Source organism: Populus nigra, chromosome 3 (assembly GCF_951802175.1).
Source record: "Populus nigra chromosome 3, ddPopNigr1.1, whole genome shotgun sequence".
NCBI lineage: Eukaryota > Viridiplantae > Streptophyta > Magnoliopsida > Malpighiales > Salicaceae > Populus > Populus nigra.
In genome coordinates this window covers 27,226,923-27,240,064 of record NC_084854.1, presented here as the reverse complement: position 1 = coordinate 27,240,064, position 13,142 = coordinate 27,226,923, and the positions used below count along the sequence as shown (strand labels likewise).

General features: G+C 35.8%; 2 protein-coding genes across 7 annotated transcripts; one reads left to right on the top strand and one right to left on the bottom strand.

Moving 5' to 3' along the window:
* The first annotated feature begins 4 nt into the window (after window positions 1-4).
* On the top strand, window positions 5-6,516 carry LOC133688230 (uncharacterized). Of its 4 annotated transcripts, none has more exons than XM_062107648.1 (14): window positions 8-189; window positions 428-802; window positions 912-993; window positions 1,086-1,189; window positions 2,082-2,208; window positions 2,287-2,381; window positions 2,473-2,596; window positions 3,089-3,169; window positions 3,398-3,496; window positions 3,580-3,762; window positions 4,467-4,604; window positions 4,685-4,741; window positions 5,526-5,660; window positions 6,063-6,516. In XM_062107648.1, the coding sequence occupies exons 2-14, from the start codon at window positions 762-764 to the stop codon at window positions 6,297-6,299; spliced, it is 1,503 nt and encodes a 500-aa protein (XP_061963632.1). In that variant the 5' UTR covers window positions 8-189; window positions 428-761; the 3' UTR covers window positions 6,300-6,516. The 4 variants fall into 4 exon arrangements, with proteins under 4 accessions (XP_061963633.1, XP_061963634.1, XP_061963632.1 ...); XM_062107647.1 differs by having other exon boundaries at window positions 8-287; XM_062107649.1 differs by lacking the exon at window positions 4,685-4,741 and having other exon boundaries at window positions 5-802.
* A 141-nt stretch (window positions 6,517-6,657) lies between these two features.
* On the bottom strand, window positions 6,658-10,477 carry LOC133688233 (myb family transcription factor PHL7-like). 3 transcript variants are annotated; one of them, XM_062107656.1, is made up of 8 exons: window positions 10,148-10,477; window positions 9,768-9,933; window positions 9,038-9,272; window positions 8,394-8,470; window positions 8,225-8,267; window positions 8,072-8,129; window positions 7,762-7,831; window positions 6,658-7,398 (listed from the first exon to the last, which is right to left on the bottom strand). In XM_062107656.1, exons 3-8 carry the CDS (start codon window positions 9,255-9,257, stop codon window positions 6,946-6,948), a joined length of 921 nt encoding a protein of 306 aa, XP_061963640.1. In that variant the 5' UTR covers window positions 9,258-9,272; window positions 9,768-9,933; window positions 10,148-10,477; the 3' UTR covers window positions 6,658-6,945. The 3 variants fall into 3 exon arrangements, with proteins under 3 accessions (XP_061963640.1, XP_061963641.1, XP_061963639.1); XM_062107657.1 differs by lacking the exon at window positions 9,768-9,933 and having other exon boundaries at window positions 8,072-8,120; XM_062107655.1 differs by lacking the exon at window positions 9,768-9,933 and having other exon boundaries at window positions 10,148-10,475.
* Window positions 10,478-13,142: the final 2,665 nt, after the last annotated feature.

Here is a 13,142-nt window from a genome sequence, read left to right as displayed (position 1 = left end):
GAATAGAAGTATAGAACACACTTACTAATGGTATATAAAAAGAAAAGGGCAAAAAGGAAGCAGAGGTAGAAGAAAAACAATTAATCAAACAAAAGCGTAGAAAGTACTGTTGTAAGCTGTGCCTCTCTCTCTCCCCCATCCCCAGTGTCCGGCGACGACCCAACCACATCCCACGCAGCAAGCAACGAGGTCAAAACACTCCTCCTCCTCCTTTATGGCTCTCTTTAATCTACATTTCTGTTGTTGGTAAAGACGTGGACTTACTCTCTCTCTCTCTCTCTCTCAAGGTATAAAGGAAACCCTTTCTCATCAAGTTTTCATTTTTTCGTCTTTTACCTGGTCAAGTAGGAATAGGTGTTTGTTGTTTGATGTCTTTAATGTTCTAAGATCTGAATTTGGTATTCTTTTTTCCGTTCTCCATTGCAAGGACGATGAGTTGGCTCAACTAGTTGAAGAATTGAAATTCTATTTTTCCAGGTTTTAAAGGCCAACACTCCTTCCTTTTGAGATCCCCTGATAAACTTTCCTTTCCTTTTCTGTTGCTTTCTGTTTTTCATCACTGTCACAGTCTCTTACTCCTAAAAAAAAAAACCCCTGAAAGTGGCATGGGTAAAATAGACAAGTAAATGGGTGGTTGAGTTCAGATTCTCATCTTCATTCACTTGCTCGCTCACTGACTTTGGCTCAAGTTTGCTACATTTTTGGAGGGGAGGATATACTTTTGGATATGCCCAATTAGAAACCAAGTTTAGTTCTATGATATGATTGGTCAGTTCATCAAATTTGTAATTCGCCCTCCCAGGTACCCTTCTGTGCTTACTATTTCTATTTACTTTTTTCCCTTTAATCAAAATATGCTTCTTCTTGTCATTGATAATGTATTTGGCTGAGCTCCATATATTCTTGTACAGGGCGGATTATAACCCAGATCAGTATTTATGGGAGAAGGATTTCACTCTTGCTGGTAGAGCATACAAGAGACAAGACTTGGAGGCGAGTATGGGAATCATTAATTCACACTAATTTTCACTTTTATCGTTCCTATTTACTGCCATTTTTAACTTTATGTCTTTAATTGCTTGCAGCTTACCAATGCAAGGGGTCATACCTTGCGATGCAGCCATTACCTGCCTTCACCTTTCCCTGAAGATACTCCCCTTCCTTGCGTTATATACTGCCATGGAAACAGGTAGGCAACAATCATTCTGACAGTTCCATGTAGTTTTGCTTCTATATAGTCTCGTCACTCAGCTTAAATAAGCCTTAGTTCCAAACTAATTAGGTAGGCTACATGGATCTCCTTTTTTGGTTCGTTATATTCTGTATATAATCAAATTTTCTATAAAAATGTTGTAATTAGTTTTCATTTTTGGCCAAATCTATTATTTGCTTCTGTTTCAAATCAAATCACTGATGCATTCATAGATAATTTTCTAGACCATTACCTTATCGCTATTCATTTCAGTATAATATTTTTTTAAGTCTATACTCTGGTTTTCCATTCTACATACATTTCTTTCAGTGACTTCATTGACCAGAGGCAAGCCATGTTGGCTCTCTTCCCAGCCATCATATCCACTGACTTTGTTCACTTTCTTGTCAAAGATCTGGTATTTCATGTCCTGAAACCAATCCTACTCTCCAGCTAGGTTCCTTACCCGCACCTCTCCACTAATAAATGAGAACCATTTTCTTTTTCTCACCACATTTAGGCACCAATGTGGCTTCTTTTTTTTTTATTAACACCCAGCACCATAGCCTACTTTTCACAACATCAGGAGTCTGATGCAATGCATCACTAGGGTTCTGTGACATCTACATCCATATGTTGAAAGTGGTTTTACATTTGCTGTCATTGTATTAAAAGTCTTCTCCTTTATCCTGGTTTGGGATTAAGGTGCTCGATTTCAACATCAAAGTCAGCTTGGGCTTAGTTATAAAATCTAGATCTGCAGTGAAATGTACTGTATGTGTATATAACAGTGCATTGTGTTTCCTCGCCCTTTCCCTAAATTAGTAATTGTTAGATAGTGCACAAGGGCAGAAAACTTACTCAATTAGCAACTTGCACAAAAATGCAGCGGATGTAGAGCAGATGCAAATGAGGCTGCTGTAATTCTTCTTCCATCAAATATCACTGTTTTTGCTCTTGATTTTTCGGGTTCTGGCTTATCTGATGGTGATTATGTGAGCCTTGGTTGGCATGAGGTACGTCCCTTCTCTATTAAGTCCTAATGTAACTTGGCCTCTCTCATTTTCTGTATGCCTTCTTTTCCCCTATGACAGAGAGATGACCTCAAAGTAGTGGTCTCGTATCTAAGAAGCAACAAACAAATATCATGTATAGGCCTGTGGGGACGATCCATGGGTGCAGTCACTAGGTACCTTTTTTTTTTTATAATTGAGATGATAAATACCTTTTTAAGGACTCTTAACACAACTGATAAGTGGTTGTTCTGTAATATTATTCAGCCTTCTCTATGGAGCAGAAGACCCATCCATAGCTGGAATGGTGCTGGATAGTGCCTTTGCAAATTTATTTGATCTAATGATGGAACTCGTTGATGTATACAAAATCAGGCTTCCAAAATTTACTGTATGGATCTGTCTCTCTATCTTTTGTTTTGTGCCTAACTGTTGGAAGCTCTTGCACTTGTCCTTACACCAATACTTTTGATATATTGTTTTGTTTGGTTTAGTCTGTTGATCCTTCTGTTACTTCTGCAATTTATTGGTGTTAGTCTTGTAATTTGCATTTCCTTTTGATTTGGATAACTATATGCAGCATTTTCAATGATCAATCTCCAAGTTATAAATACTGCATGCTACGCTTGTAACCATGTATTTGACTAGGTTTCTAAACCTTGAATGTTTATTCTGTTATTTTCCTTACCATTTGTGTCTTTGAGGATTCTCTAGTGTGGCCTCAGGTAATTTTTGGGGTTTGGATGCTGTTAGTTTCATCTTTGTTAATCATATATAACCAATCTGGAAATATGAGGTTATTTGGAGTTTCAAAACTTGTTTTATTTCCCTTAATGTCTGGCATATACAAATGTAACTTTTTTACACATTTTATTGCAATCAGGTTAAGATGGCGGTACAGTACATGCGATGGGTGATTCAGAAGAAGGCAAAATTTGATATTATGGATCTTAACTGCCTAAAGGTTTGTCTTTGTTTCTTAGACCGTTAGATGTTGAGATCATACCATCCTACTATTGTTCTTATAGCACGCCCACCAAAAAAAAAAACAATGCCTAATTTTTGGGATTGTATGCGACTTATTTGCATCAGATATATTATTTCCATGTTCACACACCCATTTTTCAGTAATATGTTGCGTTCTTTATTTCCTGGATGATATAAAGGCATTGATGCCTTTTGATTCTCACAGGTAGCACCCAAAACATTCATTCCTGCTCTATTTGGGCATGCCAGTGAGGACAAATTCATTCAACCCTGCCATGCCGACCTCATCTTTAACTCCTATGCAGTAATTATCATTCCAAATTTCTTATCCTTCTATAACCATATTGGCTCATTTTGACAAATTAACAAAGTTTCCATCTTTTGCAGGGGGATAAGAACATGATAAAATTTGATGGCGATCACAACTCTTCTCGACCGCAGTTTTATTATGACTCGGTATCCTTTTTCTTCTTCAATGTCCTTCACCCTCCTCAAACTTCAGCTTCTTCAAATAAGCTTGAGAGATATTATGATTTGGGTGATTTGAAAGTCAGTGCTGGCATGGATGAGGTGATCTCCTTACCTGGCTTTTTTGAACAATTAAAACACCAACTTCAGATCAGTTGCTGATTTTGGTAATTAACAAACCTAAAGCTTTTGCTATCTTCTTTCCTTTACTGCTGTCGGTACCAATTCCTCTAACATCTTCTTGCTTCTTGGAATCTGTTTCTAATTAAGCATCTCAGCTTTTGCACCAATAAGCTAGCTCACTACCCAGAGACCATTATAGTAACTTAAAATTTAACAAGCGGCATCTCATCCATTTGGTGGGTGTGCATTATAATTATTAACTTTGTCAATTTTATTTATTTATTTATGATTTTTTTTTTATCCGAAGTATATGTATATCTGCTGTTATTTATTTATTTTGTGAGATCTCTTGCGTTGCAATGACTGCAGAAATCAAATACACAAGACACACTATGACCATAACTATTCAACAATTTCTTACAGCTGTTTAGTCAACATGAGTGCTTTGCGTGAAAATGAAAACTCATTATGCTTGGACTGTTATAACGTTACCATAAAAATGCCCATGACAACTACTTGAGAGTTGACGGTGCATCTACCGTCCAAAAGGATTGGCAACATGATAGTACTCCTTTTGTACCAGCATGATGCAATGATAACTTATGGCCTGTTGTTTATTTGTTCTCTTCTTTTTTTCTTTGAGAAAATGAAACCAAATATTATTTGCCAATTTTTGTTCCTAGAGCCTCTTGTATGAGATAATCACAGGCCTTCGTTCAGCCTGTACCGATGCTGCAAGTTCTTCTGTTCGTCCTAGCATTCCAACCACGAAATCTGTGAGCGAACTTCTTTCTGAAGTTGCACCATTAGCTAATATAGTGGTATAGACCTTCTGTTTTGTGCTTAATTAATCATTTCCTTCTGTTGTTTTTTTGAATTGAATATTGTGTTGATGATTTAGGACTCCATGGCTAGTGAAAATGCTGGGCCTTGCAGCGATGAGCCACCAAATTTGCAGGTGAATGTAGTAATGGAAACTTGAACATTAAAAACCTGGTTGTAGTCATAACAGAGAGAAACCAGTACTGGAGAACTGATGGTTGTTTGTGTATGTCCTTGGCTAGTGCAAAATGTGTCTTTGGCTAAATGCACTGGGCCAAACATTTATTGGAAATTCAATGGCGGCGTTGCAGTTTTTAGCTCAAATGGATTTTTTTACTCCCGTCAAGATTCATACATTTGTGTGCCCAGTAACTCTCTTACCAGCCAATGCCCTGAATGGTTACAGTATACACACAAGTTGCCCTTAAAATAACCTGCGCAGGTTAATCAAATAATGTGACATTTTTAGAGTATAGTACTTGCAGTTCAGGTACACAGTTGTTGGAAAAGTATTGCATGTAGCGAAGAATGACACTGTTTGATTTTGTTTTGACCAATGACCTTAGAAATCAAGTAATGAAGACAGAATGAGATATGAGTCTTGGTTGTTAACACCTAAGTTATATCTTAAATATTCTGAATAGCCTGATATTTCTTTTTCTTTTGTTTTCCTTTATGATGTTATTTTTTTTTATTAGTCGAGGACACTATGGATATATAGAGCCAACTGCCCTAATGGTCATTATGCATCTGCATTACTTCTACATCTTTTACTAATTACTGTACAAACTCTGCCTTGCTGGGATCACACACGTCTTTTTACTCTCCTAAATGTGATTCTTGGGCTTGCACCCATGCTTTGAGTTCGACTGAAATTCTTTACTGATCTTTCACTGGATATGGGAATTTTGATTTTACAGGGAAAACCAAATGGCCAGAGCGAGTGTTGCTCTTATACAAGCTCTAATAGAGAGAGTTGGGGAAGATGCTCCTCCCTAGGAGGCAGCGATGAAGAATCTCCTGCTGAATGCAGAACTGTGGACAATAGCCATGAGGTCACTTCCCTTTCTCTTTCATGATTTTTCCTGGGTGTTACCATAGATTCAGTTCAACACTAACTTGTGCCCTTTTTCACCTGCTTTCCTTATTGTATATATGCTGTGCAACTTTTTTTTTTAAAAAAAAAAAAGCATGCATAATGGCTGTAGTTTCAGTTGGTTTGGCCTAGTGCAGTTAAAGATCTCCTTTCGTTCATTATCGAAAGCATGGGTATCTCGTACACACTCAAAGACCACCACACCCCAGGCGAGAAAAGTAAAGATAAATATTCATTTGGTATCCATTAAAGAAATGAGAACCATTATAAAATTGCTGCATTTGTGCCAGCAAAATAATCTGTTAATCTGCATCATATAACTATAAGAAAGTCATTTTCTTCGTTTTCTTTTTGTATTTAGATGACTCTAAAGGCATCTGCAACACCTCAAGGAAGCATACAGCAAAAATCCCCAGTCCCAACAAAAGAGGAAAAGAAGAACAAGAACAAGAAGAAGAAGAAGAAGAAGAAGAAGAAAGCTCTTACAGTGCCAAAGAAGCCCAAGGGTGAGAAATTTGAAAAGCTTGAGGCCTTCAGCAAACGTCTACGCCATTGCATTCTAAGGAGGGTAAACCATCAGAGGCATCGTTCTTCATGACAGCTGCTGTACCATAGAAACATGTTTATAGTTGCAAACTCAATTTAATCCACCTCCAAGTTTGAATTGTTATATTGTCCATCCCCACCACTTATAGTCAATAGGCTTGATTCTTTTTATCTTGGCAAACTTAATGGCATGAAAAGGTCGTTCGGGATGAAAAGGTCATGGATTTGGATAAAAATGTCAAGGAAGTCCTTGTTATTTACCCTGGAAACTGAGGTAGAGCTTCCTAGTGACCATTTGTCAAGAAGCATGATAGTCAATTATACGTGAACAAGCGTGCAGTGCAGAACTAATAAATCTCGTAGTTCCGAAACCAATTAATGACTGCAACTGCCAAGGAGGGCGATTGCAGTTATAACCAAATTCATCCTCGTTGATATTGTTTCTCATTTACTCAATGCATCTACTAAGTTTATAGGATATCAATGTAAAATGGACAACTTTCCTTGAACCTAATTATCTAACATTAATTTGTTTGACCTGATTAAAAACACGTTTGAAATTACAGGCAAGGCAAAATGTAAAGAGTCAAGGAGGGTCCAAATCATGCAGCCACCAAAACTAAACATCACTGCCTGAAACTTTCTCCATTTGATCTTCGATTCCCATCGATAACCCAGATGAAGGATCAAACTGCTCTCTACCCAGAGTGTGGTCGTGGATAGGAATTTAAGCTTGACTCTAGTATCTGGTGTGTAAGAACCATCTCTTGTTTACCATATGTTACACCCATGCTTACCCGTTGCTTCTTCATCGATCTCTCACCTCTAGGGCTCTCTGCTGGGGAGCCAGCATTGCAACGTGAATCTGGTGTCAGTGGCTCAGGCTGAGAAGAGAATGAATCATCAATTGAAAGGCTCTTTGCTGGGGCACGTTCCTTGGCATCCTTGTCTTGGATGGGTGATTCAGAAGTTGGGGCAGGGGTTGCTGGGTCTGTCTTGTCAGATTCTGGGCAGTTATCACCTGATACTGGGGCGGCGACCCCCGAGCCAGGCACATCTTCAAGAACTCCACTCAATCGTTGTTGCTCTTCAATTATCTTCTTCAAATACTTCCCTTGGGCTTCTATGCGTAATTGTAGCTGTCTCTGTACCTGTTATGTTCAAAGCAAACAAGAAATTGCATGCTGGTAAGAGTAGGGTTGGACATAAACCTCTGACTACACAGTTCAGTTAGACCTTAGATTAGAACCAAGGACACATGTGCATAGAAGTCTCCACACATGATGGGGCTGAAAAATATTAAAGTTTCATAAATAAATAAATAAACAAAGATGGTAAAATTGGGCTCTTGCTATTATTTCCATCTCCCAAAAACATCAACAGAAATGGATTAATCCTTTCTCCTCATTCAAGCAGGAGTTTAAAAGCCCAAGTCGGTGATAAATGATCATACTGATGAGGGAAAAAAATGATAATAAACCAATTAATCGGATGCGAGTGCAAGGAAAACATGCCTCCAATTGCTCATGTAGACGCTTTTGCACCTCCATCTGCAGCTTGAGTGCTTCTGTAATTTGCATGCCACTGCAAAAAAGAATCCTCAAATAACTCAAGCCAATCTCCAAATGATTCAAAACAAATTAGGAAATATACAATTTGTGAGTCATGACTTTGCGGCCAAGGTGACAAGGCGTTTTATATGATTAGAATAAAACCAAATTCTTCAGTCTAGAGTGTCCAAAAGAAGTCCACAACACATGGTTCTATGAACAAAATTATTATGGATAACAGAAACAAAGAGGAGAAGAGACAAGCTCTACTTACGATGAACCATCCAAATTGGAAATCATATCCCCTGTTTCCTTCTTGTCCGCTTTTTTCCCTTGCATTACCATTTTAATTTGTTAAGAGATGCACAAACAGTGTGGCATGCATGAGCAAATAAGCACATAAACAGCAGATATCAAGGGGGCTTACCATCAGATGAGGAGTCAGGAAGGTATTTTGCAAGTCGATATTTCTGGATACATCAGGAGATCACAGTCATTAGATGATATTAAACAAGAACATGGCGTATCTGCTTCCTGAATAATCAAAGAAAAAGGAATTTGAAGTTTTGAATAGGATGGGAATTGAGTTTATATACCTGTAAATGGCTTTTAACATGGTATATTGTTAAGCCTTGCACGCCCATGACTCTGAGAACACCTTTAGGCGTAGCCCCTGGAGAGAGAGGTAAGAGAATTTAAATTAAAAAAAAAATCTAATAAAAAAACAATCTTCAACACCTTAGTTGTTCAATAAATTTATGACATGTTTTGAACATCTGATCTGCCTTTTCATGCAGTTATATCAAGCTATAACTCTCACTTGGGTTCTCACATAATTAAATAAACAAATTTCCGGCTTCAGGCAAAAAGAAGTTTATTTAAATGGGAGCCCCATGACATGTCATCTAGTATTTATTTTTTTCCTAACAATTGCCTCCCTCTGTATTCGCCTGCCTTTCCATCAGTCAAAATATGCAATAGTTGCCAGATATTTCCATTTAGACAAAATGCTTAACAGGATATCCAATGGCAGATCAAAGTTCTCTAGAAACAATCAACTTGTCAATTAAACATATGAGACAACTAGAATTGCATGAAAAAAAGGCATTCACTAATTTAAGCACTTCGATGCTTTATAAAGAATATATTTGAAAAAATCAGATAAATGGTGTTTAAAAAATAACAAAAAAATCAAAGTTAGAAATAAAAGACCAGTCACGTGGATGTTTATGAGACTTACGATCCGGCCCACCAAGCTGAGCCACAGCATCAACAAAGCGTTCGTGAAGCTCATGAGTCCAACGCAATCTTTGCTTTGAGGCAAGATTAGGATTGTTGTTGAGATTGTTCCCTCCATTGATGGGATCCATTGTCATATCATCACAATCTAAATACTGATCATTAACTAATGAGTTTTTATGGACCGAACTTGAACTAGGAACGCTCTCCAGCTGATACATATATCATGCATTCATCTATAACCACAAAACCCAGCAGGTCAGACAGAAGAATGAGAAAGGAAAGAGGAACGAAGTGTAACAGTTCCATTTGAGTATAGCTTGCATTTGGAAAAAAACACTGAACAAAATAGAATATCCATCTACACATGGATAGTGCATCCTTGTTATTAACCAAAGTCGTGAATGAACAAGACTCTGATTTTCTTGGCAAAAACACACATGATTATTATAAATATCCAGCACACCAATTTTTCTACTAGGGACCATAACCTAAGGCTTAAGGATATTTTTCTGTCACTAAATCTCTAAACCCTGGAATTGGGTAAAACTGTACTACCTGAAGCAACTTTGAATCAATGGGGAATTCAGAAAAAGAAGTGACCATAAGAACTACAATGGCCCTCTGGATAGCCCATAAAAACCACAACTTTAACCACTTACCATATCAATGGTACTTGGATGTAACAACATACAGCGTTAATAATAATTACCAATATTCCACACCCTGACCTTAAAGATGTTGAATAACTCAAAGAAAGAGTTGATCTTTGGTTCCGCAAAAGGGGTTGTTGAAAACTAAGCTGAATAGAAAAGGGAAGTGATTGGGACCCCAATTGATCCTCAACACTATCTCTGGCTGCTGCAATGAATTCAAGGTTATTTCCACCAAGATTTCCTAAGGTTCACCAAAATTGGAGCTTAATTATAAGGTTAGAGGAGAAGCAACCAAAAGACAAGAAAGAGGAGTGGAGAATAAGTTGGGAGAACAGTAAGATGCAAGGGAAGGCAGTTTTATTAACAAATCACAAATTAAATCAAATCAAATAAAAAAAAAGAAAATTGAAAGCAAAATTAGGAGTGAAAAAAAGAAGAAGAAAAAGAATACGTACTCCCCAGATCTATCGTCGGACTCTTGTTAATCCCATCCCCTGTACCTTTGCTGATCTTGCTGGAATTTCGGAGCTGCTGCTGCTTTCCCTAATCGTAATATTAATGACCGATTGGTTGAAAGAATCTATTAAGTAGTCATCTCTATTATTAAATCAATCTCTCCTTCTCGCTCTGTGTAATTAACACTGCTATATAGATAGATAAATAATTTGGTTGAAATAATTTTTTTTTTGAATGAGAAAGAGAGGACGAGAGGGGGGAGACTTGTTTGACCCAAATGAGGGAGCAGCACTACCACCACCCTCCCAGTCCACCATTATTCTCTTTTATTTTCTTTCTTTTTTTCCTTTCTTTGGGATTGCGGACCATGATTTTAAAAAGTTTTAGAATTTGTTTGATTTCTTGATGTATTTTAAAATATTTTTTATTTAAAAAAATATTTTTTATTTAAAAAAATATTTTTTTTATTTTTTTAAATTATTTTTGACATCAACATATTAAAATAATTTAAAAACATCAAAAAAATATTAATTTAAAATTAAAAAAATTAAATGTTTTTTCAAAAGCACTTTTAATTTTTCTTAACTTTATTTTCTAATATTAATAAAAAATTTAAAAAATAAAAAATATTATTCTACTATATTTTTAAATAAAAAATATTACGAAATACAATCTTAAATTAAATTTTAACCTGATTAGTCCACATATATATTTGACAACCCTGAAGTTATTTTGTATTTAGTAACATGTTTAGAATGATGTTTTTTAAAAAATTTTATTTTTTAAAAAATATTAATTTATTTTATATTTTTGGATTGTTTTGATGTACTGGTGTTAGGAATATATATATATATATTATTTTGATATATTTACAAGTAAAAAATATTTTGAAAAGTAACCATCATCAAACTCTCAAACACCCTCTCCATATAAAAAGATAATTGGACATGTAGCTCTCTCTATAATTATGAGTTCACGACCAACACTCTATTTAAATCAAGAAATTTAAGTGTATTACTAATACTTATCGTATATTATTTTTTAAATGTGTTCGTCTATTTAAAAATATATCAAAATAATTTTTATTAGATTTTTTTTGTATTCCAATATTAGTTGTTGTGGCCTGACCAGAGGCAATAGAGTTTTTAATATGGCCGATTAATTACTTACTGGTATTAATAACATAGTTAGAAAATTTAGACTGGGTCAACTTGTGACTCCATTTACTCGAGGATTAGACTGGTTTATTTTAAAGAAAAAACAAGTTAAAGCATTGTCATAACCCAACTTAATTAAAAACTAGAGTTAGATCTTTAGTTTTTTTTTAATCATGTTTTACAAAAATAATTTTTTTTGGGTCAATTAATCAGGATTAATAATATATATTTATACCTTGTGTAGTGTGGTAATGTATACTTACTACACAAAATAAATAATGATGGATTGATAGATACAATAAAATTGAGGATAAGGTGATGCCATGAATTACAATTACACAAAGGATAATTATATTATAATAAGACAACCATGAACATGACACCGATGGATGGATTGAAATCGAAGGAAAAGAGAGTGAGTACAACCGGCCTTCTCACGGAATCTTCTTTTCTTATATTCCTTTTTCTTCCCCCAATTTAAATTATAATTACAAGAGATATACTAAAATAATATTCCGGCAAGTTTCCGTCTCTTTCCTTTCCTTCATTGATTGTTATGTGTTTGGATTTTCTTCTTCTTCTTCTTCCTCATTTATTTGCCTAACCCTAGCTTCTTTTATTGTTAATTCGTATTTATTTATTTATTTGTATTTCCAATCATTCCTAATATCTCTTCCTCGAATAAATAAACAAAGATGGCACTTTTTGTCGTACTCTCATGCAACCTTCTTGTTTTTTTTTTAAATTAATACATGGATAGATAACATCATTATTAGCCATAGAAGTATCCGCACTTAATTCACTATGGATCGAGCGGTCTTGCCTCCCAAAAGATGCGATCTATCGAGGGACTCGATCTCTCCAATCCCATCTGTTGCTTCCTTCCATGTGGCTAATTAATTAACATGCATGTATTAATATTGACGAGGCTGTACGTTGAAAACTTCTCAAAGATTATCATATTGAAGATATATTGGGTTTGGACAGCGAAAAAACCTAGCTACAAAAACGAGTTAAGTGGCTTTAGAAACCCAAGAGCTAGCTTCATGCATGTGTCTACAACTTTTTGACCGAGTTGTCTTTGAAACTATCAATCTATAATCCAGGCTATGATCACTCTTCTCAACTGCAATATTAATGGATTTATTGATGTATATATAGGAGTACTGTTGTCCTCACTCGGGTGTTTAATTGTTGTCGAGACCGCCCTCCGATCGATCTGGGATATATATCTCCATGCATTGTCTTATATATATATATATATATATATATATATATATATATATATATATATATATATAAAGCATCACGAACTAAGATGAAGCGCTGGCCGTTAACTATATATATAGTGATCAGTTTTTATGGACTAAACTTGAACTAGGAACAGCACTCTTCAGCTGATAAATTAACATGTACTCATGCATTCATTTATATATAACCATATAGAACCCAGAAGGTCAGACAGGAGAGTGAGAAAGGAAAGATCAGAAAAGAAGCTGTGCAGTCGATCGATCTGTTTGATCAGTACAGGTTGCATAATTTGGAAGAAACAATGACACTTCACAGCATAAAATAATATCATGCATGGACCATGGAGAGAGTACTACTGGAGATACTGCATCCAGCTTGTCGTGAATGAATAACGCACAGCTGGTTTTCTTGGCAACAAATTAAACACACGCGTGATTAATTATTCTACGGATTCATTCTCTCTATTAATTCCATTTCACCAAAATCTCAAATTCTCAATCCTTCCTCCACCTGCCTCATTACCTAGCTAATACAACAAAAAGTCGAGCCATTATTGTTTATTGGGCTATGTTTTCCTCAATTAAGT

Coding starts and splice junctions, on each gene's coding strand:
- LOC133688230 (XM_062107648.1), top strand. CDS start 762: ATGATTGGTCAGTTCATCAAATTTGTAATTCGCCCTCCCAG. Junction 2,382..2,472: donor TCCATGGGTGCAGTCACTAG/GTACCTTTTTTT, acceptor AATATTATTCAG/CCTTCTCTATGGAGCAGAAG. Junction 4,742..5,525: donor ATGAGCCACCAAATTTGCAG/GTGAATGTAGTA, acceptor TTGATTTTACAG/GGAAAACCAAATGGCCAGAG.
- LOC133688233 (XM_062107656.1), bottom strand. CDS start 9,257: ATGTATCAGCTGGAGAGCGTTCCTAGTTCAAGTTCGGTCCATAAAAAC. Junction 7,832..8,071: donor TCCAATTTGGATGGTTCATC/GTAAGTAGAGCT, acceptor TCTTTTTTGCAG/TGGCATGCAAATTACAGAAG. Junction 7,399..7,761: donor GTCTACATGAGCAATTGGAG/GCATGTTTTCCT, acceptor TGAACATAACAG/GTACAGAGACAGCTACAATT.